Source organism: Gopherus flavomarginatus, chromosome 3 (genome assembly GCF_025201925.1).
Source record: "Gopherus flavomarginatus isolate rGopFla2 chromosome 3, rGopFla2.mat.asm, whole genome shotgun sequence".
Taxonomy (NCBI): domain Eukaryota; kingdom Metazoa; phylum Chordata; order Testudines; family Testudinidae; genus Gopherus; species Gopherus flavomarginatus.
This window is the reverse complement of record NC_066619.1, coordinates 154,463,702-154,482,404: the sequence shown is the minus strand read 5'-3', so window position 1 is coordinate 154,482,404 and position 18,703 is coordinate 154,463,702. Positions and strand designations below refer to the sequence as shown.

At 42.3% G+C, this 18,703-nt stretch overlaps 1 protein-coding gene across 2 annotated transcripts; it reads right to left on the bottom strand.

The window, feature by feature from the left end:
- Positions 1-794: 794 nt before the first annotated feature.
- Positions 795-18,094, bottom strand: GRSF1 (G-rich RNA sequence binding factor 1). Of its 2 annotated transcripts, XM_050945028.1 has the most exons (10): positions 17,786-18,094; positions 15,174-15,327; positions 12,748-12,903; positions 11,173-11,319; positions 8,769-8,904; positions 5,465-5,649; positions 5,216-5,343; positions 3,253-3,388; positions 2,803-2,886; positions 795-952 (listed from the first exon to the last, which is right to left on the bottom strand). In XM_050945028.1, exons 1-9 carry the CDS (start codon positions 18,077-18,079, stop codon positions 2,828-2,830), a joined length of 1,395 nt encoding a protein of 464 aa, XP_050800985.1. In that variant the 5' UTR covers positions 18,080-18,094; the 3' UTR covers positions 795-952; positions 2,803-2,827. The 2 variants fall into 2 exon arrangements, with proteins under 2 accessions (XP_050800985.1, XP_050800986.1); XM_050945029.1 differs by lacking the exon at positions 11,173-11,319.
- Between the last annotated feature and the right edge of the window lie 609 nt (positions 18,095-18,703).

Below are 18,703 nucleotides of genomic sequence, written 5' to 3'. Positions count from 1 at the left end.
AACTTGCCTCACCGTATTATAAGAAAAAGGGAAGTGAAATTAGTTTCACCATCACAATAAAAGCTTAAGCTTAAAATACCTTAAGCCTTTTCCAGCTGTGTACTAAGTCTAGCTTCATGTAGCTATTGCATCATGCTATGCCTTTCAGTCTCCCAACAAGGTAACACAGGGGAGAGAAGCAGTGCTATTATACAATATACAGTCTAGAAACTACCCAGTAATAAGCAAATGTGAAACATCCTTGATTAAACATTTGGGTAGGTGCCTTTAAGTACTGTACAGAGAACAGTTACCTTTCACCCACACTGTATGTACATTGTAGAAGTTTAAGCTTAGACAATTTCAAAGTGTTTACTCCATCCTTAAGCACAATGAGAGAAGAGGTGCTAGTTTTAGATGACAAAGAAAAGCAATAGGTAAGCATTGTGGAACCATTACAAAATCTATTAAGCACATTCTTACTGTGTTTTAGACTCTCAAGGCCATGCTTTTGCATTTTCTAGGATATTTAAATTAAACAAGTGCCCAACTACCTCATAGCTTTGTAAAGTTATTGTCCAACTATTGCTGGAATCTCTAAACATAGGGTTCTTATCTACTAAGAACTGTTAAGCTGCTTATGTCAAAAATAAGCTGTGGAATGGTAATGCAACACAAGTAGGTGATATTTCAGTGTCTCTGCAACAACCTAGATCAGAACTTACTACTGCCTGTACTGTAGCAATTACTGTAATACAAGGACAATTAATGGATTCAACCTTATTTCTGTTTTAAGACAAATTCCACAGTGTAAACACCGTTTATTGTGCACTTTATTACACAAACCCATACTGAATAATTTTAGATAGACTGAATTGCCTTTGAAAAAATGTCTTGTGGTTTCTTTGCTACTGAACAAGAGCACCTGCATTCTAGCTCCAAGAATGATAAGCAAATGAGTTCTTGCTTCATCCTGAAAAGAAAAAGGAAAAAATGTTAGGGATTTGGATATCAGCTCATTTGCCAAATGCTAACCCCTTGTGTTGTTTGAGAGTTCTCTGCTGTACATAGTCTCAACAAGAATGACTACAACTCTTCAGTTGTGAGGAGCACTCAAAGCTTACCTAAATTAAGCCACCACTAAATGAGCAGCTCTTTAAAATGGTATGAGCAGGTTCTCTTGACAAGTCTGCTGAAGTGGAGGAGATCCAAGCACAGAGCTGATCCAAATCACGCTCTGCAAATTAACCCATTTTCAACCACTGTGCTCACCACCATGCACAGCAGAGGTCATAGATGGTACTAAATACTCTTGTAAGACTTCACAGGAGAGGTGTAGTGCAAATGTAGAACATTTACTGCTTCCTCAAGTAACAAAAGCAGTAGTGGAGGTTGTCTTCAAGCTATGTATGGGATAAAAGTGTCTGCTACACCTGGCAAGGAAGATTAAAGCCTTGAAACTCAGCTAGTCCCTTACCTCCAACCTAATCAATGTACCACTTGAGAGGGTTCCCATCTTCCACTGCATTTACTAAAGAGCTCAGACTAGGAAAGCGAAGGGAGGGAGAGATGGGAACCCTCTTCTATGCAGAGAATACTCAAAAATAAGTTATTTAAAAAAAAAAGCCAAAATTTTTATTCTGCAGAAGACATTTAAGGGAAGAATCTACAATTGTCTCTGACACCTATAGCCTGAGGACAAACTTCCTGCAGCAGGACAGCAGCCCCCCATGTTCATTACAGGCAACTACATTTCATCAGGTTAAATAGGCTTCAATCAGCAAAAACTTCAACTGCATGTGTTTAATCTCCACCCCTTTCTTGGTTCAGATGATCCAAGTATCATGTTCATGCTCCTGTGGAGTATCTTGCTTTCTCCCACCTCAGTGTTAGAACAAAGCTCATGATGGTTCTGTCAGGTGCCCTTTACATAGCAGGCTCCCAGTCCATGCACAGCTACAACATGGGCTTTTAAAGGATGACTGACAGAAAGCCAGCTGTTATCATGAAAAGCTTTAAAAGAGATTTTCTTAAGTAAACAAATTTTGATCCAGCTTCCTCAGAATCAAGTCTGTCAAGATTACTCCCTCAAACATTCTCTCATTTGCCTAGTTCCATCACCCATGATGTAGACGACGTGTCTCCCATGTCACTAAGTAAGTCTGTTGAACAAGTCAGCTATTTCTAATGCAATCAAGGGTTACAAGGTTTGTTTCTCATACCACTCCACTGCTGTAGAAATGGTCAATACATTTTTCAGTTACACCCAGCTCACAAAAATTGGTTTCACAACTGAGAAACTCATGAGCCTAGACTTGCATTTCACCTTCCACAGGAGTCAGAGGATTGGGGGGGGGGGGAGGCGGGGTGCCCTTTAAAACCTGAATTCCAGCACAAGGTCACTGCTTAACTGGAGAGTCTGATAAATGTCTGTTCAGCTGTAAACAGTCCGATGTACCACAGCATCCCACTCAGTTCTATCATGCTTTACTGAGTGTTTTCTAAATGAGGGCCTGATCCAACTCCATTAATGTGAAAATGTTTTCAATAGGAATTGGATGGGGTCCTTAGGTCAAAATATTCAAATCTGGGTGCCTGCGATAAGATATCTATGACAAATACTTTATAAATTTAGATGCTTAACTTTAGGTAGGGTTGTTTGAACTTTCTAGACTTAGATTTTGACTTTAAGCTACTTGTCTTCAATAGCTAACGTTGTGCATACTGGCACTGTGCTATACAAGTAAGCCTATGAAATAAGGGTCAAATTGTACATCTTTGGAAATAGCCTACCAAAGAGGGAAGGATGGTTAATATACTTACCTAGTTTGGGTTTGTGCCACTGTCACTAGCAATCTTGTTTTCTTTTTGGAGATGAATTCAGGAATAATTCAATATATCTATGCTCTGGGGAATAATTACAAAATGTTTGTTTATAAAGTTTCTGAATAATAATAATAAAGTTAAGTCTATATAGTGCATGTAACAGTCACACTGAGTAGAGTCAGACATGCATCCAACGAAGTGGGTATTCACCCATGAAGGCTCATGCTCCAATACGTCTGTTGGTCTATAAGGTGCCACAGGACTCTTTGCTGCTTGAGTAGAGTTAATCATTTCAGGCCTGAACAATTCAAGGCCTAGAAATTGAAAGGTACTCTGTACTGCATGATCAGTAGACAGCCCACGGCCTGACAAGATGTTCCAGATGACTGGCAGTACCAGGCTCAACAGCAATAATGCACAGCAGAAAAAGATGCAGGCATTACTTACGCGCGTATGACCTATCCTTGGCCATAGCAGCAACTGCATCTTCATGAGTCTCAAAATATACATCTGCTTCTCCTGTAGCTTTCCCACTGGAATTATATTCCATGGTGATTTTTGCAGGTTTCAGTGGAGCAAAAAACTAAAGAAAACAAAACCTAAGTGAAATATCAAGTATATATGGCTAGCAGTTAAGAGTCAAACAAAGGTGAGATGGAGCAACAGGGAGGAGGTAAGCTATGTAGTTTTAATTTTACAAGATTATTGCAGTGGTAATATTTCAACAAACTTTGGGAATTCCTATTTGATAAAATGTTTTACAGTTGGTTACCATTTTTTCTTCCACTTATATACAAGATTCCTTCCAGCATAAAACTCAGCTGACCATTTTGTTACAACTTGGCTTCTCGCTATAAAGGGAATACCCAAGTTGAAATAAAATGGTCAGCTGAGTTTGATGCTGTTTAGATAAATGATTGTGCTTATCTGAACCCATTTTATTCTAAAAACCCTTTAGACTAAATTTGCTAATGTGCCCCAACATGTATCACCTTGCATTGAAAAGTGTCCTGCTTGTCAGAATAAACTCCATGTCTCCCACCTCTGTTTAGATGAACTGTATTCTACTTCACTTTGAGGAAGTGCTTGCTTTTGTTTTTCCACCAGGAAAAAAACAAATCATCAGCTGTATCCATTGCATAGCCATGCTTACAGCTAAACAGGAGGACAAATGCCAGTTATATCGGACAAATCTTATCAGACCCATTCAGTTTTAAGACAAGATTTTTTGATTGATCTGTAGAGAAGTTTATTTAAGATCTGCCATGAACATGTACACAAGAGAAGTCACGCACAGTGGTTTGCCTTAAGCTATTGTAAAAATCTGTTCTTATAGTTCTAACAAAACACCTGCAAGATAGAATGGGGAGAAGAAAGCATAATAGTCTATTTTGTTTGTAATGTCTTTAACCCCAAATATTCTCCTAGTGAAGCTTCACATTCTGCTGTTCTTGTTGCTCGTGGAATTCAAATTCGTTTTACCTTTCCCCCACAGCCTTTTGCTAATAGCAGTACTAGTTCAAATAATTTAGCACAAAATCAAGGCCTGGCAGCAATTTAGAACAGATAACTTGAACAGTGCCTTCCACAATGGCACACCAACCTAGCTGAGGCCTCTAGGCTCCCTACTGCTGAAAGGTTGCCAACCCCTGGGCAAGTCTTCATTTATTCACTCTAATTTAAGGTTTTGCGTGCCAGTAATACATTAACATTTTTAGGTGGTCTCTTTCTTTAAGTCTATAATATATAACTAAGTTATTGTTGTATGTAAAGTAAATAAGGTTTTTAAAATGTTTAAGAAACTTCATTTTAAAATTAAATTAAAATGCAGAGCCCCCCAGACGGGGGCCCAGGACGCACGTAGTGAGTGTGCCACTGAAACTCAGCTCGCGTGCTGCTTTTGGCACGCGTGCCATAGGTTGCCTACCCATGACTTTAGGCTCTACTGAACCATAAATGTTAAATAAAATATGCAAGACAAAAGACTCAGCTATGGAATAACAACCTGTATTACAGCCTCAGATACCACAAGCCAAGTTACTTGTAACAGAGTTAGAGGAGTTTTTAGGATTGAAAGTTCACACTCCAAGCCAGAAATTCTATGTGCATTTACCAAAAGTTAAATTCACTGCAGTATATGGGGCACTTTAAGTATACGGATTTAAATACCTATTGAACCTGTTCGACCCACCCATCCCTTGACTTCTGTGCCCACCTGCCATCCCCGACACTGTGTCTGAATTTTGTCCTTCCAACTCTTTAAAACATCCCCCGTTTCCACATGCAATCCATCTGGAAATTAGGCAGCATTAAAATATTTATAGCACAAAAGGTTGATACTCTTCAAAGTGTAATCAGGGTTTAAATGGTCACCAATGCTGTATATTCATGTGTTCATACTGTAACGTACATTTACAATGTCTTGGGCACTAGCTTGGAAAGGCAGACCTCTCAGATGGACAAAATGCAGCGGTGATGATGAGGTACTCCCAAATTCTGAAGCATCCCGAGGCTTTTCAATCACTTCTCTATAAGATTCTTCACAAGTGAACAAAAGTAGCATTAGTACTTGCAACATTACACTTCCATAAAAACGGTTTGCATGCATGAGTATATGCCAAGATGCTTCAAAGAACAACTGCAACAAGCAAGAACTTACCATTTTCTTTTTCACTTTCACGAGCTACAGTCAGTCCTAGGGGCTGCTTCAAATCATTTTCTTCAAAGACTGATTCTGATTCTTTTATCAGTTTAGTAGTTGGATAAGTATTCGTCTTCTTCCCCCTGTACAAACCGCTATGGCTTCGAACTTCGCTCCTCCTAAATGGAAATATTTCTATATATCTAGATTTAATAGGAAAAAAGGATTACATGTGACACAGCCATAGAAAGAATACAAAACTCTCAAAGATATTCAATTACTTTCAAGTGCAGTGCTATCACAGTTCCTACTGGATGCTGCTCTGTGGAAGCTCGAAATCACGCATCACAACTTGCAGCTACCCTGAGATTCATTAAGCAGCAGAGATTACTGGACCATCATCTTAAAGCTAAGTTTTCAATTACACCTAGTAAGCCTGACTCTGCAACTTAATCTTTTAAAGCTTTAGAAACTACTTGCTGCTTTGCCAGAGTAAATCCAAAATCACCACAGTGATTTCAAGTGTTAATGGGATTCTAAAACCCTGCAGTTGACTTTATGTAGCCACTTGAATGGTCTTAACATTTGCAACACTCCTCCAGACTAGTTCAGTATTAAAAACAGCAGAATAAGTTAGGAAAGCATGAAGAAGAAAATGTCATGATCAATACATCATAAGCACAGTTCCAAAGAGCATGAGATGAACAACTTTCTTCATCTGATACAATTGCAAGCATGGTGCTCCCAATGGCATGCACTGATTTCATTAATGAAATTTACATGTAAGCTTTCAGCACAGTCTTGCCTACAATTAAAGTTTAGCTAGAAATACTGAGGTTTTGATACAAAACTGGTTGCACCATAAACAGTGTAATTGCAAAGGATCCAGAATCAAATTAATCAGGGTAAAAGATGCAAGCATAAGATGGACAAGTGTTTTATCCTAACTAAAATCTACTGTAAAATTACAGCTCTCATCCTTCAATGAACAAATGCACCAACACCGCTCAGTGTCCATCCTTCCATACTTCTTTACCTGAATAAAACCATGAAAAGGCCCCAAGCAAGCCTTTTAGCCATTCTGGATCTTTTAATCTTACAAGCTTTTAGGTACCATGCAATCCAAGGTACTAAGTCCTAGAGCAGTTAAAGGGAGTGCTGCGATCAGGAAAATGGCAATCAAATGTGCTGAGCCCCTTCAGAAGGGGTTTTAAGAGACAAGAAAAAATATTCAGGAAAATGAGGGAGCCATCAGAGAAGAGACAAACCACATTTCTATGCAACAGTCACGATGATAGAACCACAAAGAACATCATTTGGTGTGGACAAGATCTTTAGTCTACAGTCTTGTAAAAATGGAGTCTACTTCAGTGTTTAAAAGGATGGCATCGACTTAATTCAGAACCAAAATTTACATTTTGTTGCAAAAATAAGGAATAATTTGCATTTTTTTAAAATGCTTTTTAAACTTGAACTTCTGCAGCAGCATGAATTCCAGTGGATCAGCACTGTACCAGTGCAGGAAAACAACCCATCTAGTCTATTTTCAGTGGCTAAACCGAGACATGCAAGCTGCATGGACAGGGGAAAGTCACTTAGAATGTCCTCTCTCTTTTAGTAATTTAAGGTCTATTGGATGTAACACAAGGAAATATTAAAAAGGAAGAACAATTATTGAAACGTAGATTATACAAAATTAGGGATCAAGAACAGAGTGGAAGATGAGTGCCAGGAAGCCCAATCTTTAAAGAACTGAGTGAAAATGAATGGGATAACACAATTTAGATAAACAGAACGTTTCAGAAAAACAGACCAAGATGAACTGCAATATCAAGGCACACTAATAGGGCCCCATTTATATGAAAGGGGAGGGGGGGAGTTATCACAAATTAGCCTAGACCTCTAGGTAGGTTACCCTTTTATTAAGAGCCTAATTAAATCCTGATTTGGTCCTGTTCACACAGGCTGGACCAAACAGTATTTAAGTTGGCCTCAACAGTATTTAACCACAATTGCTAAATTAGTCTGTTCTTAGTTATAGCTGGGGATATAGAAAGCAATAATGTGAAGGAAATTCTAGGGGAGAGAAAGGATGAAGGATGTCAAATTAGAGGCTCTCAGTATGCCGAAACTACAAAAAAAAAAAGAAACAAAAGCAGTTACCCTGATGTGTTAATAAGGATTTTGTATGTAATGACAGAGGCAACAATCCCACATTGGTGAAGCCATGCTCAGTATACAACTAAGATCTCTTCATTACAGGTAACTGACAACAGTGCAGGAAATGCAAAGGAGAGCAAAGACGCTCGAGGTTTTAGCACGTATTATTTACAGGTGAAAATAAGGTAACACAAAACCCAGAGACAAAGATAGCTATGACAACCATCTACAAATACTAAACAGAAGGAAAATGAAATATGTTAAATATTAGGAAAGAATGTTGATAGAATATACTTGACAAGCCATGTTCTAATTAAAGGGGAAGCAGACACTTCCCCGTTTGTTAATCCTCCCTCTTGATACTGTCTGGATACCTCTGACAGGGATGACTCAGACCTCTTTAAAACACATTTCAGAGGAACATATTTTTTATTTGGCATGCACCAGATTCCACCTAACTGCAGACATCAAAAAAATTGCCTTGGAAAGACTATTCCAGCCCAGCAGATGCTTTACTCATCCTTCTGCAAATTATTCTATAATGTTCTCATTGAAATTAGATGGGCACTGTTAAAGCCAGAATCCCAGATTAGTGCAGAGTAATGGACTACATGTCCCAGACAGAGGCAGCTCCAGGCACCAGCATGCCAAGCGTGTGCCTGGGGCGGCAAGCCACAGGGGGCACTCTGCCAGTCGTGGAGAGGGCAGCAGGCAGGTTGCCTTCGGTGGCTTGCCTGCGGAGGGTCCGCTGGTCCCGTGGCTTCAGCAGACCTCCTGCAGGCAAGACACCGAAGGCAGCCTGCCTGCCGTGCCTGGGACGGCAAAATACCTAGAGTTGCCCCTGGTCCAAGCAGCTTCTTTCCACCTTCACTGTCTATGAAACATCCAATTCCCTTAAGAATTCTAAATACTACATCAAAAAATCTCACCAAGTCTCCACTCTGCGCAAAAGGTTTCAAATGACACTCACACTAGCATGTATAACTGGGGAAAAGCAAGGAGGGGGAATTAAAGAGCATACGGTCAATGAACAATTTGGAACAAAACGGTAAACAGTTATGTTTGTTCACTGTTTATATCCACAAGCTTTAAGTTATTCTGTAGCCTTAGATTAAAATCATAATGTACACAAACACTTAGTTAACCACACTGAAACACATACCGGTTCCCAATTTCCTCCTTATGCTTTAACAAGGCTTGATTTGCCATTTCTGGTGCTGCAAACTGCACAAAAGCTTCTCCCGTTTTCCTTCTTCCTCTCTGATCCATGACAAAAGTTATCTCAACTATATCCAAACCTTTTGGGGGGGGAAAAAAGCATTTTCTATGTGAGCTGTAGCACGTGCAGTTTTCCTTCTCTTGTTTTAAACAGATGAAACCGTACCTACTTCTGAACTGACAGTTCACGTTACCCTGAATAGAACTGATCAAATACTGAATGTTTTGGATTTTTTTTTAAACTTATTCCTTTTCTACCTTTTCCTTGATTTCTACATAAATTTTACTTTTATATGAGCTTTGCTCTCTGAAATGTTGGTCTGCCTGAGTTTTCAAAGGGAAAATAGGTGACTACTACAAGCTTTTAATTCTCTACATTCTTCCATTTAGGGTTGGTTGTTTAAGGACAGAGGACCTAAAGCACATGAACAAGTTATCCCTACTCTACAGCTGGCAGGTGCTCAGCTGAAAGGAACTGTCATTCTCAATTTCTAGCAGCCCACACAGAAGTCAGGGGAAGTATTCAACCATGCTTAAATTATGATTAATCATTTTTCCAATGTGCAATCCTTTCTGCCAGTCTAGAAAAGCCAGAGATACAATAATCATGTCGTCTGACAGACCCTAGAGCGTCTAAAACTCCACACTATCTCTAAGCCAAGGCTTGAAATGGACCAAGTTGGGCTGAGTTGCTCACCCGATTCTTTTTTTTTTTCCATTGGAGGGCAGTCATCTTGTTCGCCATTATATTCGTTAACTACGATATCTAGCTGTTATGACTTTAAACACATTCTGTTCATGTTTTAAAGGTGACACAGCAACATCTGCCTGAGTTTGCAGACAGCCTGAAACAGTGGCTCTGAGAATGTCACATCCATCTCAACCATGTGTTAACTAAGATACCTAGTGAGGATCATTTAAATCTCAACACTTAACTATTTCAATGCTCAAACTACATTAGAAAGGAGTGATGATATTGTGAAGAGTTGCACAATATACTGTCAGTGACATTTATTTTGGCACCATTTTATCTGTTCTGTGCCTTAACTTTTGCATCTTATTTTCATCCTAATCTTGGCTCTACAAAGTGGAAGCCAATCCTGCAGAGCCCAGAAGGGAAGCCAACTCTCTCTCCAGTCAGCCAACCCTCAGCAGCAGAGTTCTGTATTGGTTTGGTGCTGGGCATGCATCCCCAAGTCCTAATGGGTGCTGCTCCTCCCTCTTCTAGAAGCTGTCGGCAGAATTTGTAACTGCTGCGCTGTTGCCGTCCCCTCAGCCCAGATTTTGAAGCTTTTCTTCACGACTATGAGGATGCTAGAGAAGCAGATGTGGAGTTGCTGTGTATGTGTGTGTTAACAATACTGTAGGTGACCTAGTGACTGGGACAGACTGTAACTATAGTAGGGCTAGTGAAAGGTTTATTATACACCTATACTGGTTTAATTCAGCGACAGCACATCCCTGCACGCGCTGGAAAGACAGCAGGAAAAATACTGGCTTCAAGGAAACAACCTTGTGTTTCCTACAGAGCTGCAAGGCTTGTTTTACCAGGACTGGGAGCTAAAAGATCAAAGGGTTATAAACTGTTAAAAAATGACTTAGCAGCTGTGTAGGAAGGTGATCAAAAGACTGAGCAGGATGACACACTGGCTGAAGTAAAGAGGTGAACTGGTTTGTGAGTTAAGGGCAGAGACTGCCATGTAGGGGTGTGGGCAGGAAGCTTAGACCTGCCAGTATCCCCATGCAGAAGGTTGTCAGACAAGTGTGCAGTCAGTTTATTGTTTTAAGATCTTTTTCTCTAAAATGCTTCTGGTTTCCTATGCTCTGCCTGTGGCACACAGTGGTTTATTCTCCTGTGGAATGTAACATTTTGGTCTTATTTTGGCTGTTGGGTTTAGCATACCGGTGCTGGCGGCCTGTGATATACAGGAGGTCAGATGATGATCTGGTGGTCTCCTCTGGCCTTAAACTCTGTGAAACCGTTTGTTTAAGAAGGCTGTCTGGTCACAGCCCTTAGAGGGAAGAAGGTAGCAGGTTCTGAATTTAAATCGAACCTGCCAAGTTAATTATGATTAGTACCAGGGGACTGCAGCCAAAGGCTTGGTGCGAGAGTGGGAAAATTGCATGATACCACCAAGCCTGAAAAGGAGCGCACTCAGGACCAGGATGGGTTAGAGGTGCAGTTAGCCCAGAAATTGTGACAGCCAGAAGTATCAACATGTCCTGTAGACAGCATGAGATATCACATCACCATATTGCACTTCTAAATTTGAGTTGTATAAATTCTAAATAACATCTTCTGCTTAGCTGATGAGAAGATATTAGCTGAAAAGAAAGTCTTAAGTCACCTGCAAAGAACTCTGAAATGTCTGCTTCAGTACAACTGTAAGGAAGGCCTCTGAGGCGTACAACTCTATCATTAACTGCAGGGGATGATGAACTGGACTGCAGACTCTTCAATATGGCATCTACATCTTCATTGTGTATTTCAAAAACTGCAAAGAATACAAGACAAGACTAGACTGTTTATTTTCCTTTGCACCCCAACTCCTCCATAGTCACCCTGAAGAAACATTCTTTTCTTGGTTTTGGGCTGAAGCAATATGATTCTTTCAACTTTAACTGGAGTTTTTGCTTGGGTTTCCTGAGAAGTTTAAAAAATGTTTGACTTGCTATGTGATGGGGAAAGGCATCACCTTTGAACCTGGAAGCCACACAGCAACTGATAGATCTTGTAGTGTGAGAGTGGGGATGGCTGAGTGTGGTCACAGGGGCAGATGAAGACAGGAGCAGCTATGCTTGGCTGAGTGAAGGTGCAGGACTACATGAGAACATGTGCAGATATGCCTGGTGGAATGGGGAGTGGCAGTGCAGGAAACACAGGGGGACAGGGGCAGATGTGCCCTGACTGACTAGGGAGTGGGAGTGCAGGGACACATGGAAAGAGGGGCCTGACTGAATGGGAGAGGCTAAGGGTCAGCCAGAGTCTGCATGGGGGAGGCTCAGCAACCCCTTCACAACTCGTCCCGGCTCCAAAAAAAAAACACAAAATCCTGTTCCATACTTCTCCCACCCACACCTAACAACTCTCCAGGTTGACTCCCCGGCTTCTTTCCAGCAATTACTTCCCTCTCCCTTGGCTCACCCATCAGCCCTGACTCCCTCAAGCCTTAGCTTTGTTTCTGAGGGATGCAGGAAATTCTGTATGCTAGTTTAAATGAATTACTCAACGTTCTGTATTAATATACCTAGTAACGAAACTATTGGTCAGAAAACATCTCCCGAGTCTTTTTTTTGTTGTTGTCTGTATTGTTACAGACACTTGCTGACAGGTATTTTTAAATAAAATTACCAAAATAATGAATTACTCAACGTTCTGTATTAATATACCTAGTAATGAAACTATTGGTCAGAAAACATCTCCCGAGTCTTTTTTTTTGTTGTCTGTATTGTTACAGACACTTGCTGACAGGTATTTTTAAATAAAATTACCAAAATAATTGAAAATGGCATGATAATATTGTGTTATTTTGACAATAAAATATGTAGAATTCTGCAGAATTTTAATATATTGTGTGCAGAATTGTTGGGTGCAGAATTCCCTGAGGATACATAATGCACTGCAGCCATGTGAACGCCACGACACAGTAATATCTTGAGTTTTGCTCCGAAATATTCTTTGCCTGTTTTAATACACATCTACCCCGATATAACACAACCCGATAGAACATGAATTTGTATATAACATGGTAAAGCAGTGCTCAGGGGGTGGGACGGCTGCACACTCCAGCGGATCAAAGTAAGTTCGATATAACGCAGTTTCACCTATAACACGGTACGATTTTTTGGCTTCTGAGGACGGCGTTATATCGGGGTAAAGGTGTATATGTAGGTTACTTTCAAAACAGATAGATTAAACGTACCTTCCACATACCGCTGTCCCATATATTTCCAGTGCTTTTCCAAGGCATTCTGCACATCCTGTTGTGACTCTAGTTCAATCAAAGCATCTCCTCTGCGTTTGCCATCCCTGTTTAAAAGGAAGTGTATCCCCCTCTCGCCATTTCGAATCCTGCAGTCTAGAAAGTTACACACAAAAGATACAGTTAAGGAAACAGCACAATATTGATTTATTGTGTTTCTTCCTTAACATAATCTGCTGGTCCAATTGAAACTGAACATTCTGATCTTATATAAAAATTTCACCTAAATAGCACATTAGAGTGTATCAAACACAGGACAGTAAATGCCATACAGATGCCATTATGTAGAGAGAGATATAGATATCTCCACAATCACACAACTAAGATCATACACTGCCTTAATTACAACTGGTTATCAATTTAAGGCCTTGATCCTACAATCTGTTCTAAACAGGTGAACATTTATACCCAGGTGGAGTGCCATAGAAGCCGGCAGAGCTCTGCATGGATGCAAGGATCTACCCACTTGGATCAGATTGTAGCATCAAGGACTTATCTGGTTGGCAGATTTTTTATTTTTTGTGTTTGTAATTCAAATAATTTGAGTGTATTTTAAAATACAACTAAAAATAAAAGTTAAATGATTTATTTGTACTAGACCTGCCAATTAAGCACAGTTAATTCATGCGATTCACTCAATGAATTGCTATTTAAAAAAATTAATCGCAGTTTTAATTGCACTGTTAAACAACAGAATATGAATTTAAATTTATTAAATATTTTTGGATGTTTTTCTACATTTTCAAATATTGATTTCTATTAAAAACAAAGTGGACAGTGCTCACTTTTTATTTTATTACAAATATTTGCACTGTAAAAAGTTTTTTAATTCACCTCATACAAGTACTGTAGTGCAATCTCTTTATCATGAAAGTGTAACTTATAAATGTAGATTTTTTTTTTGTTCATAACTGCACTCAAAAACAAAACAATGTAAAACTTTAGGGCCTAAAGTCCACTCAGTCCTACTTCCTGTTCAGCCAATCGCTAAGACAAACAAGTCTGTTTACATTTACAGGAGATACTGCTGCCTGCTTATTTACAATGTCACCTGAAAGTGAGAACAGGCATTTGCATGGCACTTCTGTAGCCCGCACTGAAAGGTATTTACATGCCAGATATGCTAAACATTTGTATACTCCTTCATGCTTCAGCCACCATTCCAGAAGACATGATTCCATGCTGCTAATGCTCATTAAAAAAAAATAGGTTAATTAAATTTGTGACTGAACTCCTTGAAAGAGAACTGTATGTCTCCTGTTCTGTTTTACCCGCATTCTGCCATATATTTCCTGTTATAGCAGTCTCGGATGATGACACAGCACACGTTCATTTAAAAACACTTTCACAGCAGATCTGATAAAACACGAAGAAGGTACCAATCTGAGATTTCTAAAAATAGCTACAGCACTTGACCCAAAGTTTAAGAATCTCAAGTGCCTTCCAAAATTTGAGAGGGATGAAGTGTGGATCATGCTTTCAGAAGTCTTAAAAGAGCAACGCTCCGACACAGAAACTACAGAACCCGAACCACCAAAATAGAAAATCAACCTTCTGCTGGTGGCATCTGACTCAGATGATGAAAATGAACGTGCGTCTGTCTGCTCTGCTTTGGATCGTTAGCGAGCAGAACCTGTCATCAGCATGGACACACATCTTCTGGAATGGTGGTTGAAGCACAAAGGGACATATTTATGTGCCAGATGCATTAAAGATTCGTATCTTGCAACAGTGCCCTGTGAACGCCTGTTCTCACTTTCAGATGACACTTTAAACAGGAAGCAGGTAGCATTATCTCCTGCAAATTATAACCAAACTTGTTTGCCTAAGTGATTGGCTGAAGTAGGACTGACTGGACTTGTAGGCTTTGAAGTTTTACATAGTTTTATTTTTGAGTGCAGTTATTTTTTGTACATAGCTGTACATCTGTAAATTCAACTTTCATGATAAAGCGATTGCACTACAGTACTTGTATTAAGTGAATTGAAAAATACTATTTTTGTTTTTTACAGTGCAAATATTTGTAATAAAAATATAAAGTGAGTACTGTACACTCTGTAGTTATAATTGAAATCAATATTTGAAAATATATAAAACATCCAAAAATGTTTAAATCTATTCTATTAACAGCATGATTAATAGTGATTAATTTTTTAATCATAATTAATTCTTTTAGATCGCTTGACAGCCTTAATTTGTACCGTTATGAGACAGAGACTGAACACAGAATAAATAGCTCCACCATATCAAATACTTATAAATATGTAACTGAACAGTAAACACAGGATTTATGTTTTAGAGTAAGTCATTAATATTTAAAACACATTCAACCACATCACATCTCTGTACAAAACCAGATGATATACCAGCAAAAAAGCTAAGCACATCTTCAACAGTGCAAGAGTATGGCAATCCTTGGGCTCGGATAAGAAACACATCATCTTCCTCTCCTGTCTTGGATGGAGTTGGTTCATACTCTGAGAGTGGAGGATACTCATCTTGAAATGAAGAACTTGAATCCTTTGAAAAAAAGAGGAGAGAATTATTTTTAAAAATAACAGTTGCTCAACTACTTGCTTCAGTAATAGTTCCCTTCCTGTTAAAACTATTAAATGAATATTGTGCTGGCTATCACCAGAGTTCAGAGAAATAAACAGAGAAAAACATCTGACGAAGTGGGTATTCACCCACGAAAGCTCATGCTCCAAAACGTCTGTTAGTCAATAAGGTGCCACAGGACTCTCTGCAGCTTTTAGAGATAAAAACAGTCTATCAGATTACCCAGTCAAACTGCAGGATTGCTCCTAATAAAGATTTTTTTCAGTCCCAGTTGTAGTAAATGACAAACAAAAAACTATTATCTTAAAGTCTGCTTTTCAGGGTCTCTACCACAGATAATGCCCAATGATTGAGAGGTGCCTGAAATCTTTGGAAGAAAAGGGAAAATGACTTGGATTATTCATATTTTGTTACAAACTCAAACACAGACCCAGTTTGTGTGAAAAATTCATTGTTTTACTTTTTTTTTTTTTTTTTTTTAAAGATTAAACATAGGATTGAAAAGTCCACACCCTCCTCACTGAAAGGATGGAAGGAATAGTGAAATCAATGAGCTAAGCAGGTAATAAACTTAATTTTAAGTATCCTGAGCCAGTTGCCTAATGGCAACAGTATATCCAAGACTTTCCTCTGAAAACCATTTATGCTATGCTACAAATCTAGCATAACTGGGCAATTAATCATTAAAAAAAAAAGTTCATTATACAAATCTCAGTATTCAAGAAATTAGACACAATACAGGAAAAAAAACTGTATACAACAGTTCACAGTCATTTTACATACGAATAGCATTCTTGAGAAGTTACTTATACAAAAAAAAAGTCTATGGCTTCTAATTTGCTATCTTGACAAGAGAGACTAGGGGTATGTCTACATCTACAATTTTGCAGCGCTGGTTGTTACAGCTGTATTAGTACAGCTGTATAGGGCCAGCGCTGCAGAGTGGCCACACTTACAGCAACCAGCGCTGCAAGCGGTGTTAGATGTGGCCACACTGCAGCGCTGTTGGGCGGCTTCAAGGGGGGTTCGGGGAACGCGAGAGCAAACCGGGGAAGGAGACCAGCTTGCCCGCGGTTTGCTCTCGCGTTCCCCGAACCCCCGAGCAAGCAGGTCTCCTTCCCTGCGGTTTGCAGGGGGGTTCGGGGAACGCGAGAGCAAACCGGGGAAGGAGACCAGCTTCGCCGCGGTTTGCTCTCGCGTTCCCCGAACCCCCCTGCAAACCGCAGGGAAGGAGACCTGCTTGCTCGGGGGTTCGGGGAACGCGAGAGCAAACCAGGGAAGGAGACCAGCTTCGCCGCGGTTTGCTATCGCGTTCCCGGAACCACCCAGCAAACCGCAGGGAAGGAGACCTGCTTGCTCGGGAGTTCGGGGAACACGAGAGCAAACCGGGGAAGGAGACCAGCTTCGCCGCGGTTTGCTCTCGCGTTCCCCGAACCCCCCTGCAAACCGCAGGGAAGGAGACCTGCTTGCTCGGGGTTCGGGGAACGCGAGAGCAAACCGGGGAAGGAGACCAGCTTGATTACCAGAGGCTTCCTCAGGTATGCTGGGATACCTGCTTATTCCACGGAGGTCAAGAAAAGCGCTGGTAAGTGTCTACACTTGATTACAAGTGCTGGATCACCAGCGCTGGATCCTCTACACCCGAGACAAAACGGGAGTACGGCCAGCGCTGCAAACAGGGAGTTGCAGCGCTGGTGATGCCCTGCAGATGTGTACACCTCCTAAGTTGCAGCGCGCTGTAACCCCCTCACCAGCGCTGCAACTTTGTGATGTAGACAAGCCCTAGGTATTTAACACCTCAGATAAGGAACATCCTCCCCGCCTAGGCATGATGCAGAAGACAACAGAGGTGACCTTCAACACTGGGCAAGGGAGTTCTCCCAAGGTTGACAGCAGTTTCTTCTTAACCCTATAAGGGCTCCAATAAATGTATTTTTTTTACTGACCTCCTGGGTATAAACAAGCAATGGCCAATAAAGATTAAACAGGAAATACAAGAACATGAGGGGGAAAAACAGCCTCTCTCCCCTGATAATCTCCTATCACCCACAGACTGGGTGCCAGGGAGAAGACAGTGACCCCAGTCAGTGAGAGATTGCCCCTAGAGAAGAGTGAATTGATGGAAAAGGGAATGACCCCCACCCCGAGGCTAGGGATGGGAGCAGATTTAGAGAGACTTGGGCAGAGATCTGGGGGCAGGGGAGGATGAAGCAACACCCACAAGATCCGCCAGAGACTGGGGGTCAGGGTCACTGGGGGGGGCAGTTACCCTCGCTTTGGGGTCCCCCAGAGACTTTAAGACAGGACGTCAATCGGGGGAGGGGGCAGGCCAGCGGCCCCTTTGGGGTCCCCCTCCAAGGTGGGGGAGGTTCCCCGGGGAAGGGGGTACGGGCCGAGGGGAAGGTGGGGGGCGCCGTACCTGGCCGTAGCTCCGCCCCGGGTGGGCCTGGTGCAGCAGCGGGCCCTGCAAGGCCCCGAACCCGGGCCCGGCCGGGCTGGGCAGGCTGCTGGCGGCCACCGCCACTTGCAGGCCCCGGCTCTGCGCGGCCGCCGCCCCCAGCAGCAGCAGGAGCCGGCGGCGGCCCGACAGGCCGGAGGCGGAGGCCGCAGCGGGGCGCAGGGGCAGGCAGGCGGCCCCCGTGCGCTGGCAGCTGCTGCAGCTACAGCCGCGGCCCCGGAGCAGCGCGCCCAACACCCAGCGCGTCCCGGCCATGGGCGGCGGCGAGGCGAGGCGGGGGCGGAGCGGGCCAGGCACATGCGCTGCTGCGAGGACACCAGGCGGCCCGGGGAGGGCGGCTCCGGCTCCGCCTCCGCCTCCCCTTCTTAGGAGGCCCTGGGGCGGGGGCGCGGCGGGCCCCGGGCTGGTCTGCATGGGGTGCGGGGCCTGGGCTGGGCTTGGGGCTTAGCGTGTGGGGCTGCCCCGGGCGGGCTGGGTTCGCTCCTGCGGTGACACCGGGGCTGGGGGGCCACGCGGGGGTGTCGTGCCGGCTAACTCCCGGTGTGGACGCTCCGAGCCGGAAGAAGAGAGACAGACACACAAAAACCCCTGGCGAAAAGACCTCGACTAGACCGAACAAAGGCAGGGTTAGGGCTTGTCTGCACCTGGGGTTAGTCGGGAGCAGCGGCTCCCCATGACTGGGTGGAGGCTCCACCCCGAATAAGGGACCCTGGTCGCCGTTCAGCTTAGTGCGCTTTGAAAGAGGGAGGCGGTGTTACCTAGTGGGTAGAGCACTGGGCGAGACTCGGGACACCTGGATGTTGTCCCCGGCTAATCCACTGGCCTGCTGGGTGACCAAGGGGTTTCACCTCTCTGTGGCTTAGTTTAACAATAACCATC

Bases quoted from the DNA above. Each gene is read 5' to 3' on its own strand.
- GRSF1 (XM_050945028.1), bottom strand. From the start codon at position 18,079: ATGGCCGGGACGCGCTGGGTGTTGGGCGCGCTGCTCCGGGGCCGCGGC. The intron at 8,905-11,172 runs GTGACTTAAGAC...CCCCCCCAAAAG, and splicing joins CATTTCAGAGTTCTTTGCAG to GTTTGGATATAGTTGAGATA. The intron at 3,389-5,215 runs GTACGTTACAGT...TGTTTTCTTTAG, and splicing joins GTGCCCAAGACATTGTAAAT to TTTTTTGCTCCACTGAAACC.